Source organism: Protomyctophum bolini (assembly GCF_963924005.1).
Source record: "Protomyctophum bolini genome assembly, chromosome: 9".
Lineage (NCBI taxonomy): Eukaryota > Metazoa > Chordata > Actinopteri > Myctophiformes > Myctophidae > Protomyctophum > Protomyctophum bolini.
Window position 1 is genome coordinate 5,589,082 of NC_137870.1, and position 14,974 is coordinate 5,604,055.

A 14,974-nucleotide genomic window follows, 5' to 3' on the forward strand; every position below is an offset into this window, starting at 1 on the left:
GCTATCTGATGAATGATTACTATTATCTCTGCTGTCGGGAGGAAACCTCATAACTCCAAAATGTTCATTTTTCAGGATTTGTTTTAAAACAAAGCAATACAGCCTCATCAAAGTTGGTGTTGTGTCTTTATATATTGTCAATTACTTCCATGAGAGGGGTAGAGGTGGTGGAGTTAGTTGCTTTAGCAGACATTTTGAGGGTCCAATGGAGTTAAGAGGTTTTGTCCAAAGCACTTTTTACTACTTTACATTGGTTCAATATTTTTTAAACGACACACAGACGTAAGGCTTTAAGGGTGCTCAATAGCACTGATTTATGCCACAAAAAAAATCTAAAACCTCAAACATGGAGTTATTAGGTTTCCTCCCGACAGCAACGTTATGCAATGTGATTGGTTGCCTAAACCTACTGTTGTATATATTTAATGAAGATTTCAGCCTATTCTCAAACTATGCCTGAAGAAGGCCGAAACGTTGCTATGACTCTTAAATAAACAATTATCTTGAACCAGCAAGGGTCGGTGTGCGGGTCTCCGGCCACCTTCTCCATAATTCATGTAGTGAAATTCAATGTAGTTTCATATTAATAAAGTGTACAGAAAATATAAGTCTCTTGGTCACTCAAGCATGAAATGGAAATCTGAGTCCAACAGGGGGGAGATCAGCTGCTATGTGTTCTGAATGGGGAAAAACCTATTTATTTTAGCTTTTAGTCAAAATAAGAATAATCTTGCATTAAGATAAGTTTGCACCACTGCCCTATAGGTCTATGATTTCTTGTGGTATTGCGTGAACAACATGTGTCACCGACTAAAATAAATGCAAGTCTAAATCAAACACTGGCCTCAGAATGTTGTTTCTTAATCAGCAAGAAATGGAGGTTTCTAAATTTGATGTAAAAATGTTGGTTGTCATATAGTGGTTTTCAAAATAGTGTGCCCAAGGGCGGTGTAATATTTATGTTCTGGCTGTCACTCTTAGACAAGTGTCTGACAAAACAGACACAAAGGCAACTATGGCCCTATGATTAACTATCATACAGTGGCAATACTTCTTATCAGAATCTGTTTACACTGTGAGAAAAGAGAAAAGTGTTTTTTTTTATTCACCGTACATTGTCTTTGCAGAACAAGACAATATATTGCATACATGAAGTATTGTGATTGTGATTGTGAGGCCTATTGTGACTTTTTTTTCCCCAAATTTTTTGTAGATGGTGTAACTAACTGGAAATTCCGTGATACAACGCTGCACTCTTGTGGACATATACGGTAAGCCAATATTCCTCACATTTGTTCCACATTCTGAGATGTGTTTTTAAAATATTTCAAAAGTATTCAAAAAATGTCAAGTTTATTTGAAAATAACACATTGCGATCAAACGTCTTTCAAATATACTTTCTTAAAGCTATTGCTGCTTGGTTTAATAGCTGCTCATGGTTGCCTTGGCCCTTGTCCTTAATTCATCCTGCTCAAGTCAACTTACATTTATAATTTGCTATTCCCCCCCCCCCCCCAGTTTGACATGCATTAGTCTGCGGACCCCCGTTTAATGGAATTTCTATCTCTGGGACCCCCAATTTAGATTGTAAAATCAATGTTAATTGAACTCTGAGAGTGTACTTAAATGGAACCAAATCATCATCAACAACAACAACAACAACCACTTACTGCACCTTTAATATAAGACCATAATATTCACATGGCAGTCGTGTATGTGTTTGTAGTGATATGTAAGAGCAAAGTGAATGCCATGACAATGACAATGACAATGGCACGTATAATCTGTCTACAAACACAATACAAAGAAAAGCTGGATTTGTCCGCTGTGGAGACCCCGAAAGCCGCCGGCTCGGGAGCCCTGTATAGCTAAATCATTAGAGCATGACCTGGGCTATACATATATATATATATATATATATATATGTAGCATAGTAGTATAGATGTATAGCTTATATGTATAGTTTCATTATAGATATTCCACTGTTGCTTTCTTAGCTACGCATGTTTCATGATAAATGTCTTTATGTGATGTATTCCCATGTTTTTGTTCTTGCTTAATGTAAGTCGCTCTGGATTAGGAGCGTCTGCTAAATGCCTAAATTGTAAATTGTAAATTGTCTATACATCTGTGCAAAATGTGGCGCTTTTAGACGATTTATCTATCGACGAAATATCCCTATGCTCCTCAACTAACAGTGCTCAGTGTGGAGGCCTAGCTCCCTCAGACTCTCCAAAGCCTCCTCTCGAGTGACGTGCAGCCAGTCGTCAGGCAGCTGTGCTGGCTGCTGTTCATATTCCTCTGCAAACCGTTGGTTGAATCTCGTCAACACGTACCTGTTAAGCAAAAGCACATACAATGATATTATTATCTATGAAAGCAATAGAATACACGACCCGCACACTGTGTATTTGCTCGGCACATAAGTATTTTCTTATTTTTAATGAAGCAACATTTCGGTCCCTCCGGACATGCCTGAGGAAGTCCGGTGTATTCTATTGCTTTCATTGATATCCAATAGCCTACGCACCTGTGCACACGCCTGATTTCTAGGTGTGCGAAAGTTTTATCCTACAATCAACGACAACAAGAATACGTAATATTCAATAATAATGAACACATACGCCAGGTCAGGGACATTGTGGCAGTTCATTTTAATTATTATTTATGATTGCAGAGTGATATTTGTTATTTTGACTATATATATATTGTGTGATGCTTGATTAAAGTTAATTGACTGTTTACTCCATTGAAGGGAGCAACTATACTAGCTGTGGGGTGTGTGGAACATGCCAACAGTGGGAGGGTTGTGTTTAGAGATCTCTTGACTTTGATTATATTTATGGGAATAATTTATAGTAGTATGTGACACTTTAAAATGTGTGTTATGACTTGTGAATGATTTGTGATGTCTCTGGACATTGAAGCACTGGTACGATTGTGGAATCAATCCGGGGTTGGTTTGGTCTAAATGGGAGGGGCCTGGCCTAGCCTTTATAAGGAGCACCTGCCACTGCCGCAATCAATGTAGGATTGTAGGGAGCAGAGCAGACCTTGAAAGAGCCAACCTGGCCAGTGGGCTGTAAATACCTCTTTTGCGTTTGGTTTGTTTGAATGACCATTTCATGTGGACTCTGCAAAGGTGAAATAAAAACGGATTGTTTTTGTATAGAAAAGACCGCTTGCTATTTTTGGTATTTTGCCATTTTGGGAGTATTTTGAGAGCTGTTTCAGTGCCAATTTTGGCCTACACTACCTTCACTCAGACCAGAGTGTGACAGACGTGCACACATAGACATCACATTAATCAAACGCGTCAGTTTTCACATCCATGTAAATGAGCCAGAGTTATAGCCAGGAGCTCATTTCCATCTAGTCCCTGAGCAGGCTCTTAAAAATGATGATAAAACTACCCAATTCTAAATAGAGTTCTAATCAAGCCCCCAGTGAGGCTCTCCAACGTTGAGGCGCTCAGCCCTAGTGGTAAGAGCGGGGCCTGCAGGCGGACCCATGGAATTATGACGAGGAAACCCCGTGCAGCTGGGGTTTAACATTGAGCGCTCATTTGCACTTCCGCATTTTGGGCACAACATTTTGGTGTCCAAATCGAAAAAATGCGGAAGTATAGACCGTTCTTCCAGGTGCTTCAAAACGCCTGTGAGCAACTTCCACTGAAATGAATAGCGGGGGGCGGGGCTGTCGCTCCGGTTCAGTCTCTATCCTTTTAATACTCTATGGTTCTAATCCCTGATTCTAATTGGCCCTGACCTATGACCTCATGTACAGTATCTGTATGACTGCACACATGCCTTGTTTACAAATATTCCCCTGCATGCTGTTCCATATATGTATTGCTTAATTTGCTTTTGATTTGCGATTGCATGGCTTTTGAAGATTATTTACTTCATTATGGCAGCCAAGTCTATGTTTAGAGCATTTATGGCATAAATCGTTTGCCAGCGAATGTTTGTTTAGGGCACTAAATGACGAGGAAAGACATCACGTGGCCGATATAAATAGAGTGGGCGCCCCTCACTTCACATGAGTATGATTATTATTATAATTATTATTGAGGGGCGCTAGTTTAGTTGTTTAGTTGTAAAATGTATACTGGCTAGACACAAACTACATACCAAAACATGTTTCTTTGGCCTTACCTCCAGTAAGCTATGGGTGTCTTGGTGTCAGGCTCCACCGGGTGTATGCTCCAGTCTGGGTAGATGGAGCGGTAATCGCTGTACGCCAGAGACTGACCGTCTGTGTCCTTGTTCAGAAACAGGTTATCTTTGGTTGTGTCTGAAAGGCAACTGGTATGGGACAGAGAGCTGGAGTCGTGACATGTGTAGGACAGCATGCCTTTAGGCCTGTGGAGCACAGCTCTGTGCATGTCATGCACCGCCCCTCCTACTTCACAGGGGGTCCGACAGAAAGGACACTGCTTCTCGCACCCTCGGACCCTGTTGAAGAGGGAGTCTTGGGGCTTGACGGGAAGAGCCTGGAGAAGCTCTGCAATGTCTGTGTCCTTGGAGAACTCACGGGCCAGTTCCAGCCGCATATCAGCCAGTGCCTCCAGCAAACAGGAGACAAAGTAGTCCCATTCAACGGTGATGCTGAACAGAGGTCCGTCCAGTGAGGCCCCTGTGACATTCACGTCCCGTTCTTTCTCCAGGTTGAGGCACACTTTTCCCAGCAGCACTTTGGTGTCACTCAGATTCCCACTCGCACCCTCCGATGTCTGACTGACGGCTGCGGACATCTTCCCCACAATCTCTCCGAGACGCTGCTGCCTCCACTCGTCGAAGATGGCCGACGTGGAGAGGTGCGACACTCTCTCCTGGATCTTCTTCAGACTGAAGCTTTCATAGGATTGCAGGTATTCCAGGAAGCTTTCGAAGAGGTCCTCGTCCAACAGCTCCTCCAGCAAGCTGCAATTGAAAGCCAAGGGAGACAGGTACTGCTGGCCGTTTTCCTGGCTCACCATCTCTTCCATGACACGCCTCCCCAGTGACTCGTAGATGTAGTCCATGGCTGTGGGTCTGAAGACCATAGAGGTGAAAGCCTGGGCCACCCTGTGACACTGGTCCCTCTTCCTGAACTGGTAGACAAACTCGCCTTGGCGTCTCTCTTTGGACCTCTTGGCAAACCCCAAAAGATCTTTGTCTTTGGCATAGCGGTCGTGTAAGTCTTGGAAGTCTTTGCATGCAAAGCGGCAGAGATAGACTTTCAGGTCCACTTCAAAAGCTGACCGTATCTCCACTGGGTTTGCCCTTAGAGTCTTCTCAACATTTTCAAACAGTTCTGTTATGTAGCTGTCGGAGAAGTCTGCAATCCGATTAGACTTCTCTGCCACAAAGCGATTGTAACCCTCTATGATGGTGCACGCCAAACGATGGGCATCTAATCTCTGTTTTTTGTTGTTGTCCGCAAACATAGACTTCATTCTGGTAGTGTATCCAAAATGTTCATGTTGAACTTCAAAGCCAGCCCTGTTCTTTTTGCCAATGTTCTGAAGCCTGAAAATGTGTTTCTGGAGGCCACGGCTGATGAGGTTATCTATCAGGACTTCTGTAACCCTTGTAGTAATGTCATTTGTTTGTGGAGGTCCAAAGTCAAAGGTGGCCAAAACATTATCCCACACACGCTCAAATTCCTCCTCCAGCTGCATGTCTTCCAGGAGAACATTGGCTAATCTGCTGTTCTCTACCAGCATGTGTAGCTTGAGCTCCTGTTCTTTCTCCAGAAAGGCCTCAAAGGTTCTCAGCTGTGTAGAAAACTGGTGGTTATCTTTGGCCAACTCAAGCCTCTCTATCATCTCTTCGGTCACCTGCTCCTGGAGTGCATTCATATTGCTCATTATGTTTGGGTGGTAAGTCTCAATGTAGGTTTTGTTGTGGTCATTCTGTATCAAATAGGCCTCTAATTTCGACATGATTTTTTCAACCTCAGCTTCGACTTCTTCCCCGGCTTCCTCTTTCAATCGACTCAGAAGTTTACCTTTTAGCCTTGTCCCTGAAACTTTAGTTTCCGACGAGGTGATTCTCTTTTGTGCCCCCATAAACCAGATCTCCATGTTTTCAAGGAAAAGCTTCTCCCACTGGGAAAGCTCTTTGCACAGCATAGAGAAAGATCCTGCCACGTCAGTATTCCCAAGGCCAATGGAGAACGATTCCGCTTTCACCGCCTCCCAAACGGCACACAGCCGAACGATAAATTCAGACAGCCCTGCGGCATTTGACTTGGCTGCACACTTTCCAAATGCCTCAAAAAGGCTTTGCTTCAGCTGTAACACACCATCAGTATACCCTTTGTCAACTGGTTGAGAGATGGAGATGTTTTGCCAAGGCCCTATGAGACAGGGGATGTTTCTTTTGACAGGTGAAATTGGCATCTGGTTATTTTTAATCTCTGTCTTTTCTGGTTCTGCCTGAAGGATCGCAGCTACACGTCCTAGCTGCAAAGCTTGAATCTGGCTGTTTAATCCTTCATCCTGGATTAAGAGTCTACACACCGGCGTGTTGCCACACACCACAGTGCGTAGAAGTGCATTAATCAGAACCGTTACATTGGATTCAAACCCAGTGGCCCCATGTGAGGCTAGGTTGTGCAGTAGAACGTCACTCAGTCCAGTAGCTACTGTGGCCATCTCGTTGTCATGGACCCGGGCGGCTGCCTCCTTACTTGATCCTGGTGAGCAGAGGCCTTCCACGTCAATCATTAACAGAAGATCACACTCCATGTCCCTCCTGAGCTCACCTGTGACGCATAGAGGCAGCATGTATATCCCTTTAAAGTACCCCCTCCCTCTTGTGGGGAGGTTTGCCCCAAACAGCGCAGAGAGCACTTCGCCATTTCTTGCGGGATGAACTCCGAGATTTGTCAACACACGGATCCTGACATCCTCTGCTGACAGGCGCCGTTTAAACTCGGCCAGTACACATCCCAGCCAACTGATGGGGATGTTAGAGGCATCTCCGTCCATAATCTCAAGGGGAATTCCGCAGAGCAGCAAGTCTGCAGCCAGGCTGGGGAGACGCAGCACGTTGTGGTTCCCATTCCCTGGCCTGATGCGGGTCAGCTCAAATATTAGCCCCATCTCACGCAGGAAGTGCTCAAGGCTGAGAGAGAAATTATCTGTTTCATCTGGACTGATCTGGTTTTCATTAGGCGTTAAATATATTTGCTGTTCAAGCTCATTTTGCTCAGCTGTAGTTGGTCTAAAGTCCAAGTCTGCATTTTCAGGGATCTGTGGTGAGAGATTTTGTTCTTCGTCCTCAGAATACTTATTCACCAGTGCTTCTTCTGATTCAATGTTCTCATCATTGGACTCTTCTACAGACTGGTTCGGAGCTGCCTCCCGTTCATCAGGTGGGACTGTGTTCAGTTGCACTTCTTCACTCTGGGCTATGTGACCGGCCTCTGTTTCTAAATTCTCGTTTTCAGTCACGTCCTCTGAGCAGTTTGATTCTAGAGCAGGTTCTATAGGGCTGTTGCCTGTCACATGTACTTTAACATCATTATCCGTGTCTAGTTCAGTCTGTTGTTCAGGAACTTGTGCAGGTTCACCCTCTTCAGTGTGGTCCACGCTCAATTGCTTTTCTTCAGGCATATCCGAGGTATTCTCCTCCCCTGCATCAGGTAGGACTGAGTTTAGTTTCTCTTCTTCACTCTGGGCTATGTGACCCGACTCTGATTCTAGTTTCAGGATTTCAGTCACTCTGAGCAGCCCTTCCAACATGTTCTGCATCAGTTTCTTTGCGCAACTTTCTAATTCCTGGTTTTCAGTCAGATCCTCCGAGCAGTTTGATTCTAGATCAGGTTCTATAGGGCTGTCTCCTTGTGCAGGTTCACCCTCTTCAGTGTGGTCCACGCTCAATTGCTTTTCTTCAAGCATATCCTCCACCGAGTTATTGTCCTCCTCTGTGGAAGCTGTGCAGAAGCTATCATCACTGGAAGGCATCTGCGCTGGTTCTTCTGATTCCATGTTCTCGTCAGGGGACTCTTCTAACACGTCTAACCCTGCATCAGGTAGGACTGACTTCAGTTTCTCTTCTTCACTCTGGGCTATGTGACCCGACTCTGTTTCTAGTTTCAGGATTTCAGTCTCTCTGAGCAGCCCTTCCAACATGTTCTGGACCAGTGTCTCTGCGCAGCTTTCTAATTTCTGGTTTTCAGTTAGATCCTCTGAGCAGCTTGATTCTAGATCAGGTTCTATAGGGTTGTCTCCCGTCACAGCATTATCCGTGTCCAGTTCTAGTTGTTCAGGAAGTGGTTCACACCTTTCCTCAAGCATGAACCCCACTGATTTATTCTCCTCCTCTGTTGAAGCTGTGCAGAAGCTATCATCATCAGAAGGCCCGTGGGCTGGTTCTTCTTCTGATTCTGTGTTCTTGTCAGTGGAATCTTCTAACGTAAGAGCCACCTCTCCACAGGGGGCTATGTGACCTGACTCTGTTTCTAATTTCTGGTTTTCAGTCAGGTCCCCTGAGCAGTTTGATTCTAGATGAGGTTTTACAGGACTTACTCCTGTCACATGTACTTTAACATCATTATCTGTGTCTCCTTCTATTTCTGTCCGTTCAGGAGGTGGTGGTTCACTCTCTTCAGTGTGGTCCACACTCAATGGCTTTTCTGCAAGCGTATCCTCCACTGACGTATTCTCCTCTGTTGAATCTGTGCAGAAACTATCATCGCAATCATCATCATCAACATTCTCGTTTGTCAATTCCACTTCCACCTGCTGATTTCGTATTGGTCCTTGGAGACTGTGTTGTTCTCTCATTTGCTTGGCCCGAAGGCTTAACTTCATCCATCTAAGAAAGTATGCTCTCTCCATTTTATCTGTTGTGAACAATGCATCTGTGAAAGTCTTCATGGCGGGAGTCATTATATAGCTGCTGAGCTTGAGGAGGATGTTTCTCGCCTCGTTCTGTTGTTGTGTGTTAACCTCTCCTGCTTTTTCTTGTTTACTTGCCTCTTTCTCCATCTCTGACAGTGTACTCCATGCTGCCCCCTGCAAAGGCAGCTGTTCCTCCCTGAACTGTGCAGACCCCTCCTCTAGACCTTTGAGCACTTCCTCAACTGTTGCCCTTGCCTTGTTACACACAGCCCCTTCATCCACATTCAGTCCTAGCTCTGCTGCTATTCCTGCCGCTTCTTCAAGTGTGACGTGTTTTAGTTTACCTGGTAACAGACCATTCAGGTTTTCAACTAACCTGTCTGCCAGCAGCTCCTCACTGACCGCTCCCCCTGACAGAACCGAGTCTTTGGGCAGGCCCAGCTCGTCTCCAAGTCTCGGCTCGACGAACCCGACAACTCTTTTCTCGTTCTCCTCTTCACCGGGGTCTGATAGGTCTATGAGGATGATCTTGTTGGCTGTGCCTTTCCAGGAGGCCAAAAGGCGCTTTTCCTTCTCCCTGAGGTTCCCGCAGAACACGACTACAGCCGAAGAGGCACGACATAGAAGACTCAGGCATTTCTCGTGCACGGCGGCATCACCGCGTAAGTTAGAGATCGCCACAGGCACATGGAAGATATCCGTGTCAGGATCTCCAGTGGGTAGGTACCATGCCAGCTCTACCAAACCATTGGAGAGCCTCCGGTGCAGCTTTCCTCCGTCCATCCCCCTGTGCAAGAAGCTCTGACTACGGGATTTGGGTCCACCAAGAACCCGACTCAGCACCCGTGACTTGGACACACCGCAATGACCTAGCTTCACAAAGGACACCAATGGCATCTTGGTGCTGGCCAAGTCCCCTTCAAGGACCCCAGAAAGGGAGTGGGTGGTCCTCCACCGGCTCACAACACCTCTCAAAGGCCAAAGGAGGAAGGAGCTCTGCTGATCTGAAATGACGGACGGAAGGACAAGTGGAACTGCAAACTGACACTGCACCATGCGCACTGCAATGTCCTGCTGAGCGAAGGTATTGGCAGACATATAGACGGCCGCGACCAAGTCAAGGGGGTTGACTGCGCACTGGGATTCCTCTCCATAGCCATTGACAATGTCCTCCCTCTGGGTGTCGGCCTGTGAATCAGGCGAAGGCTGGCAGTATGTGCTCCGCGCTTCAGGATTGAGCAGCCAAAGGCGTTGAAGGAAAGCACGTGGGAGGTACTCTGGCACCACAGGGGGCTGGTTTTCCAAATTCCAGGTGTTGATGTCCAGCAGGGAGACGGGGTCCAGCGGTGTAACCCAGAACGCCCCCAGGCCCAGCTTTAACAGAACCTCTGACTGGGCTTTGTCCACCGGAAGTCTCCCTGGAATCACAAAGCATAATTTCGTTGCTGTCGGGAGGAAACCTCATAACTCAATTTTTGAGATTCTTGATATTTTTTGGCATAAATAAAATGTAACACCCTTACTGAAAGTAGTACTGGAAAGTAAAAAAATGCATTGGACAAAACCTCTTAACTCCATTGGACCCTCAAACTGTCTGCTAACTCCACCACCTCTCTCCTCTATAATTGACAATATCTAAAGTCACAACACCAACTTTGATGGGGCAGTATTGCATTGTTTAAAAAAATATACGGTTTTATTAATTTCCTTAAAAACGTATATTTTGCATTTCTTGAAAAATGAACATTTTGGAGTTATGTGGTTTCCTCCGGACAGCAGAGATATGATGCATTTTAGTCTTCACACTACCCTGGAATTATTCTTGTTTGCATCCTATTAATCGTTTAATGTTATTTGGTAACACAGGGGTTCCCAAACCTATCTATTTGGTTCCATTTGTACACTCTGAGTTACAGACGCATAAGGGTCCATTTGGTTCCCAACTATCCCCCTGGAACTCCCTCAAAGTACCCCCAGGGGTCCCCGGACCCCACTTTGGGAACCCATGTGGTAACAGACTGAATAAGATTTTAATGCAAGCGTTATTATAGAACAGAACTACAAAACCTACTCCTCCTGCTGCTCCGTCTTGTGGAGAACATGGTGCGACCAGCTCTCCTCTCTCCTGCCCTCTGTCAGTTGACTTTGTTGTTTTACGTCATCTACGCCACAGCTTTGAAACCTGAAAATCACACACACACACACACACACACACACACACACACACACACAGTATGTACATCAATAATCTGTATACAAAATAGTGTGAAGTTATAAACACGTAATGTACCTGCTGTTGTTCAACATGTTGGTATACGTGTAGAAGATGAAGTGGGGCTGTCATGTTATCTGTTACGGAACGGAGCGAGGAGGCCGGTTTAGCCTGACCTTTATCTCTCTGAAGCGCTTCACTGGAGCACGACTTCCCTCTTGCCTATGTGTGTTTCATTCATCCTCACACGGCAATGCAAACGTGGCCACTGACAGCCGGAATGTAATAATGCCAGTTTAAGTATAGTGTATACTGACAGCTCAATTTAGAGGTGACTGCATCACTGCTCAATGTGGCCGCTTGAAAAACAATGCTTCAGCTCCCTATTAAGGTAACCTGAAATGCTCGCCTTAAAACATGCTCGCCCCTCGTGTTCTTTCCGCCGACCGATCGGTGGGGCGGTTCTTGTATATTCTTGAATGTGTTGTATTGAGAATAAGGTTAGAAATACTGTAAGTTCAGGGTTATATAGGCACAGTTTTACTGGGGTTACGTTTTTGAATATGGTTATAGGTTTTGGCACTGTTTTACTGAGGTTAAGGTTAAGAATACCAGGCTGAGCAGTTCCGTGGGGGTGACTGTGTTTTGAGTCACCACAGTTGGCCACTGCAGTATACCAAAATAGCAGACCTACAAGCGAGTGGCGCGCTACTCAGTGGCGCGCTACGAGCTTGTAGATTTGCTATTTTGTTACTTCTACATGCAAATGCAATCCGTGTCAGTGTGAAACTATAGCCTATACCTGAGTGGCCTGGTCAGCACTCAGCAGTAATGAAAACAGACAAACCACGTGATAGTTATTGCTATATCATTATTGCTTTGTTTAAATTCACGAAGGATTGTCTTTACATGCTTGTGCCATCCTCCGTAATTATTGCACTTTAGCAATAATGCTTCTATGCTGCTACTCTGTCTCGAGTGATGTTGAATGTATTTAATGGATTGTTTTGTCTTATAATTTAGGCATTTAGCAGACACTTATCTGGAACAATTTACTTGTGCAATAGTGGTATTAGGCCTGTCTATAATCGTCTAAAAGCAACGGGATAAATTGGCAAGCAATTAGTGCAATGAAAAGAAAGTGCTACAAAATAATCAGATGGTTGATGTTAACCATCATTCCAGGTTAAAAACCATTATTGGTTTTAATCGTATTATTTGATGATTTAAACCAATCAAATCATCAAATATGTCTAAACAACACAGTATATATAGCCACTTTAATGGTTAGTGGTTACATTTTCGCAAAATTATGTAGTTGTTAAAAAGTTGTTATTTAGATAGATTTATACTGTTTGCATATTGGTTTGGACAGATTCTATGTTTAGGCTGGTATCCTTATTCCGTGTTACTTGTTAGCGTTTAATTAATTTATTTTGTGCTCTGTGACCACATAATATGTGACCGGCCTGTAGTCACATGTCAAGGGCATTCATGACATTGATCTTGCACTTCGTAAGTCACTCTGGACATAAAAGCATCTTCTAAATTATAATAGTAAATTATAGCCACTAACCAATACAAAACAACAGATAAAAGGCACAGGTATGCATGATCTCAATTTTTGTAAAAGCACAGGTATGCATGATCTCAATTTTTGTAAAATACACAATTACCTTTATAATCTTGTGTTATTATTAGAAAGAATAAAGAAATGAAAAGAAAGCAGTCCAACTCCTTACCTTATATCCGTCTTCATGCAAATGCTGGATATACTATAAAATGTACGGTCTTCACAATGTATATAGCCAAAACTAACTGGCTCTCTTTTCTCGTATGTAAGTAGGCCTACGGCAGGGCAACTCTTATACCTACGATGCTCTGGCAGATAACACACATTCGGACATTCCTGAAGGCTGGAGAGAATCCTTCATGTACAGAATGTACTTCTGTAATACCCAAACAGATTCCCGGGCCGGCATACTTCTGCACGCGCCGCACCGATTCGCACGTCAAAGGCATGTGAGTAATAGCTTCCGTTCATTCTATTGCGTTACATCAGTGACATCATGTCTACAAAGGCTTCAAGTTTGTTTGAACTTCATGATGCTCAACTTTGATAATAATTGCACATTCAAGTTACACCTGCGGGGATTGGGATTGAGACTATATACAGACAAAGTGACGCACGTGAACCCGCAGCCGTGTCGTCTGAGTAGTAGCTCAATCTGATTACAAAAAATAAATAAATGCACAGCTGACTGAATGTCAGCTATGCATTGACCCGTACAGTGTTGCGTCATCTCCTGTTCATTATAAAGCCAAATGTTTAAAAAGAAAAAAATCTGTACAGAACATCTATACTGTTCCTTTACAGTATGATACATAAGTATGTGACATAAGTATTTGATATTGGGCCCGATTAGTGTGTAGCCATGAGGCATAATAATGAATGTGTATTCATTATTATCCCTAGAATCTAGGGACATAATTCACCCTAAGAGAGTGGGCGGGGGTTTCGGGGGAAACGAGGAAGTGGGGGAGTGTGTGTTGTGTTGTGTTGTCAGTATGATTGCAGACGCAGAGTGTGAAATAAACAGACGTGCTGTTCCGCACATTCTGATTCAAAGATAGAAATAGCAATTTGTCTTACTTGCTATTCCTACAAAATGCTGTTTTGGCGTTCGGGTTTGTCCAATCCACCCCCACTTTCTCTTCTTCACATCCTGGCTGATGGAGTTTTGGTTGATTTTCTCCAACAGGCTGGCATTTGATATTTTATCAGGCCACCTGATGTTCAGAATGCGCCTTAGGCACCTGTTGACAAATGTCTGGAGTTTGTTGGTGGTAGTGTTTGTCACTCTCTCCATGTCTCTGATCCATAGAGGAGAACTGATTTGACGTTGGTGTTAAATATTCTGATTTTATTATGGAGGGACAGTGCCTTGGAGTTCCAGATGGGTCGTAGTGTGGTGAAAACGTGTCTGGCCTTGTTTTTTTTTCTGCTTTTGATGTCATCGTCTGATCCACCATGCCTTGCCCGCAGTATGCTCCCGAGATATGTGAAGCGGTCAGTCTCTTTGAGGTTGTCTCCCTGTATAGTTGGACTGGGAGATCCTGTTTGTTGTTTACCATCATGAGTTCTGTCTTTTTCACATTGATCTTGAGGCCAGTCTTTGCTGCCTCTTCGCAGAGTAGTGTTAGCTTTAACCCATTCTGAACGGGAACCCATTTTGGTGTTGGCATCATGTTATGCTTTAGCTATGGAAAAATAGCAGATCTACAAGCTCATAGCGCGCCACCGAGTGGCGCGCTACGAGCTTGTAGGTCTGCTATTTTTGAAAAATCGAAGAACGACTGACATTTTTAGAATCTGATCTCAGGTCAGAATGGGTTAATCAGACCAGTGTGTGTCCAGTGGAAACCTCGTATGAATCTGATCTCAGGTCAGAATGGGTTAACTGTGCATGTTGGTGTTTGTGAGAGAGAAGACATATATCGTCTGCAAAGTCAAGGTCTTCAAGTTGTTGCGTGAGGGTCCACTGGATGCCAGTCTTACTGGCCATGGTTGTGTTTTCCATCATCCAGCGTATGCTTAGTGATATTATATCTCCCGCCTCAGTGTGAAATAACACGCTGTATAAAGTCTTCATAATCAACACGACCTTGCCATTAACACTCTGCAGGTGTGTGTGTGTGTGTGCTCGCGTGTGTGTGTGTGTGTGTGTGTGTGTGTGTACGTGCGCGCGCGTGTCTGCCTGGGTGCGTGCGTGCGTCCGTGCCACGTGCGTGAGTTTGTTGATCTTGTCCGCTTGGGAGGAAGAAAGCAGGCCTGAGGGACCAATCTTGTGCAGAGGAGAAGATTACTGCATGTCTATTTATGCAACGCAAAGCTCTTTAAAGGTCCTTAATTAGCTTCCCATAT

General features: G+C 44.4%; 1 protein-coding gene across 1 annotated transcript; it reads right to left on the reverse strand.

The window, feature by feature from the left end:
- Positions 1–2,128: 2,128 nt before the first annotated feature.
- On the reverse strand, positions 2,129–12,894 carry LOC308321281 (uncharacterized protein). Its single transcript, XM_080772120.1, has 4 exons — positions 12,792–12,894; positions 10,909–11,019; positions 4,159–10,255; positions 2,129–2,337 (listed from the first exon to the last, which is right to left on the reverse strand). Exons 2-4 carry the CDS (start codon positions 10,937–10,939, stop codon positions 2,193–2,195), a joined length of 6,273 nt encoding a protein of 2,090 aa, XP_080628246.1. The 5' UTR covers positions 10,940–11,019; positions 12,792–12,894; the 3' UTR covers positions 2,129–2,192.
- Positions 12,895–14,974: the final 2,080 nt, after the last annotated feature.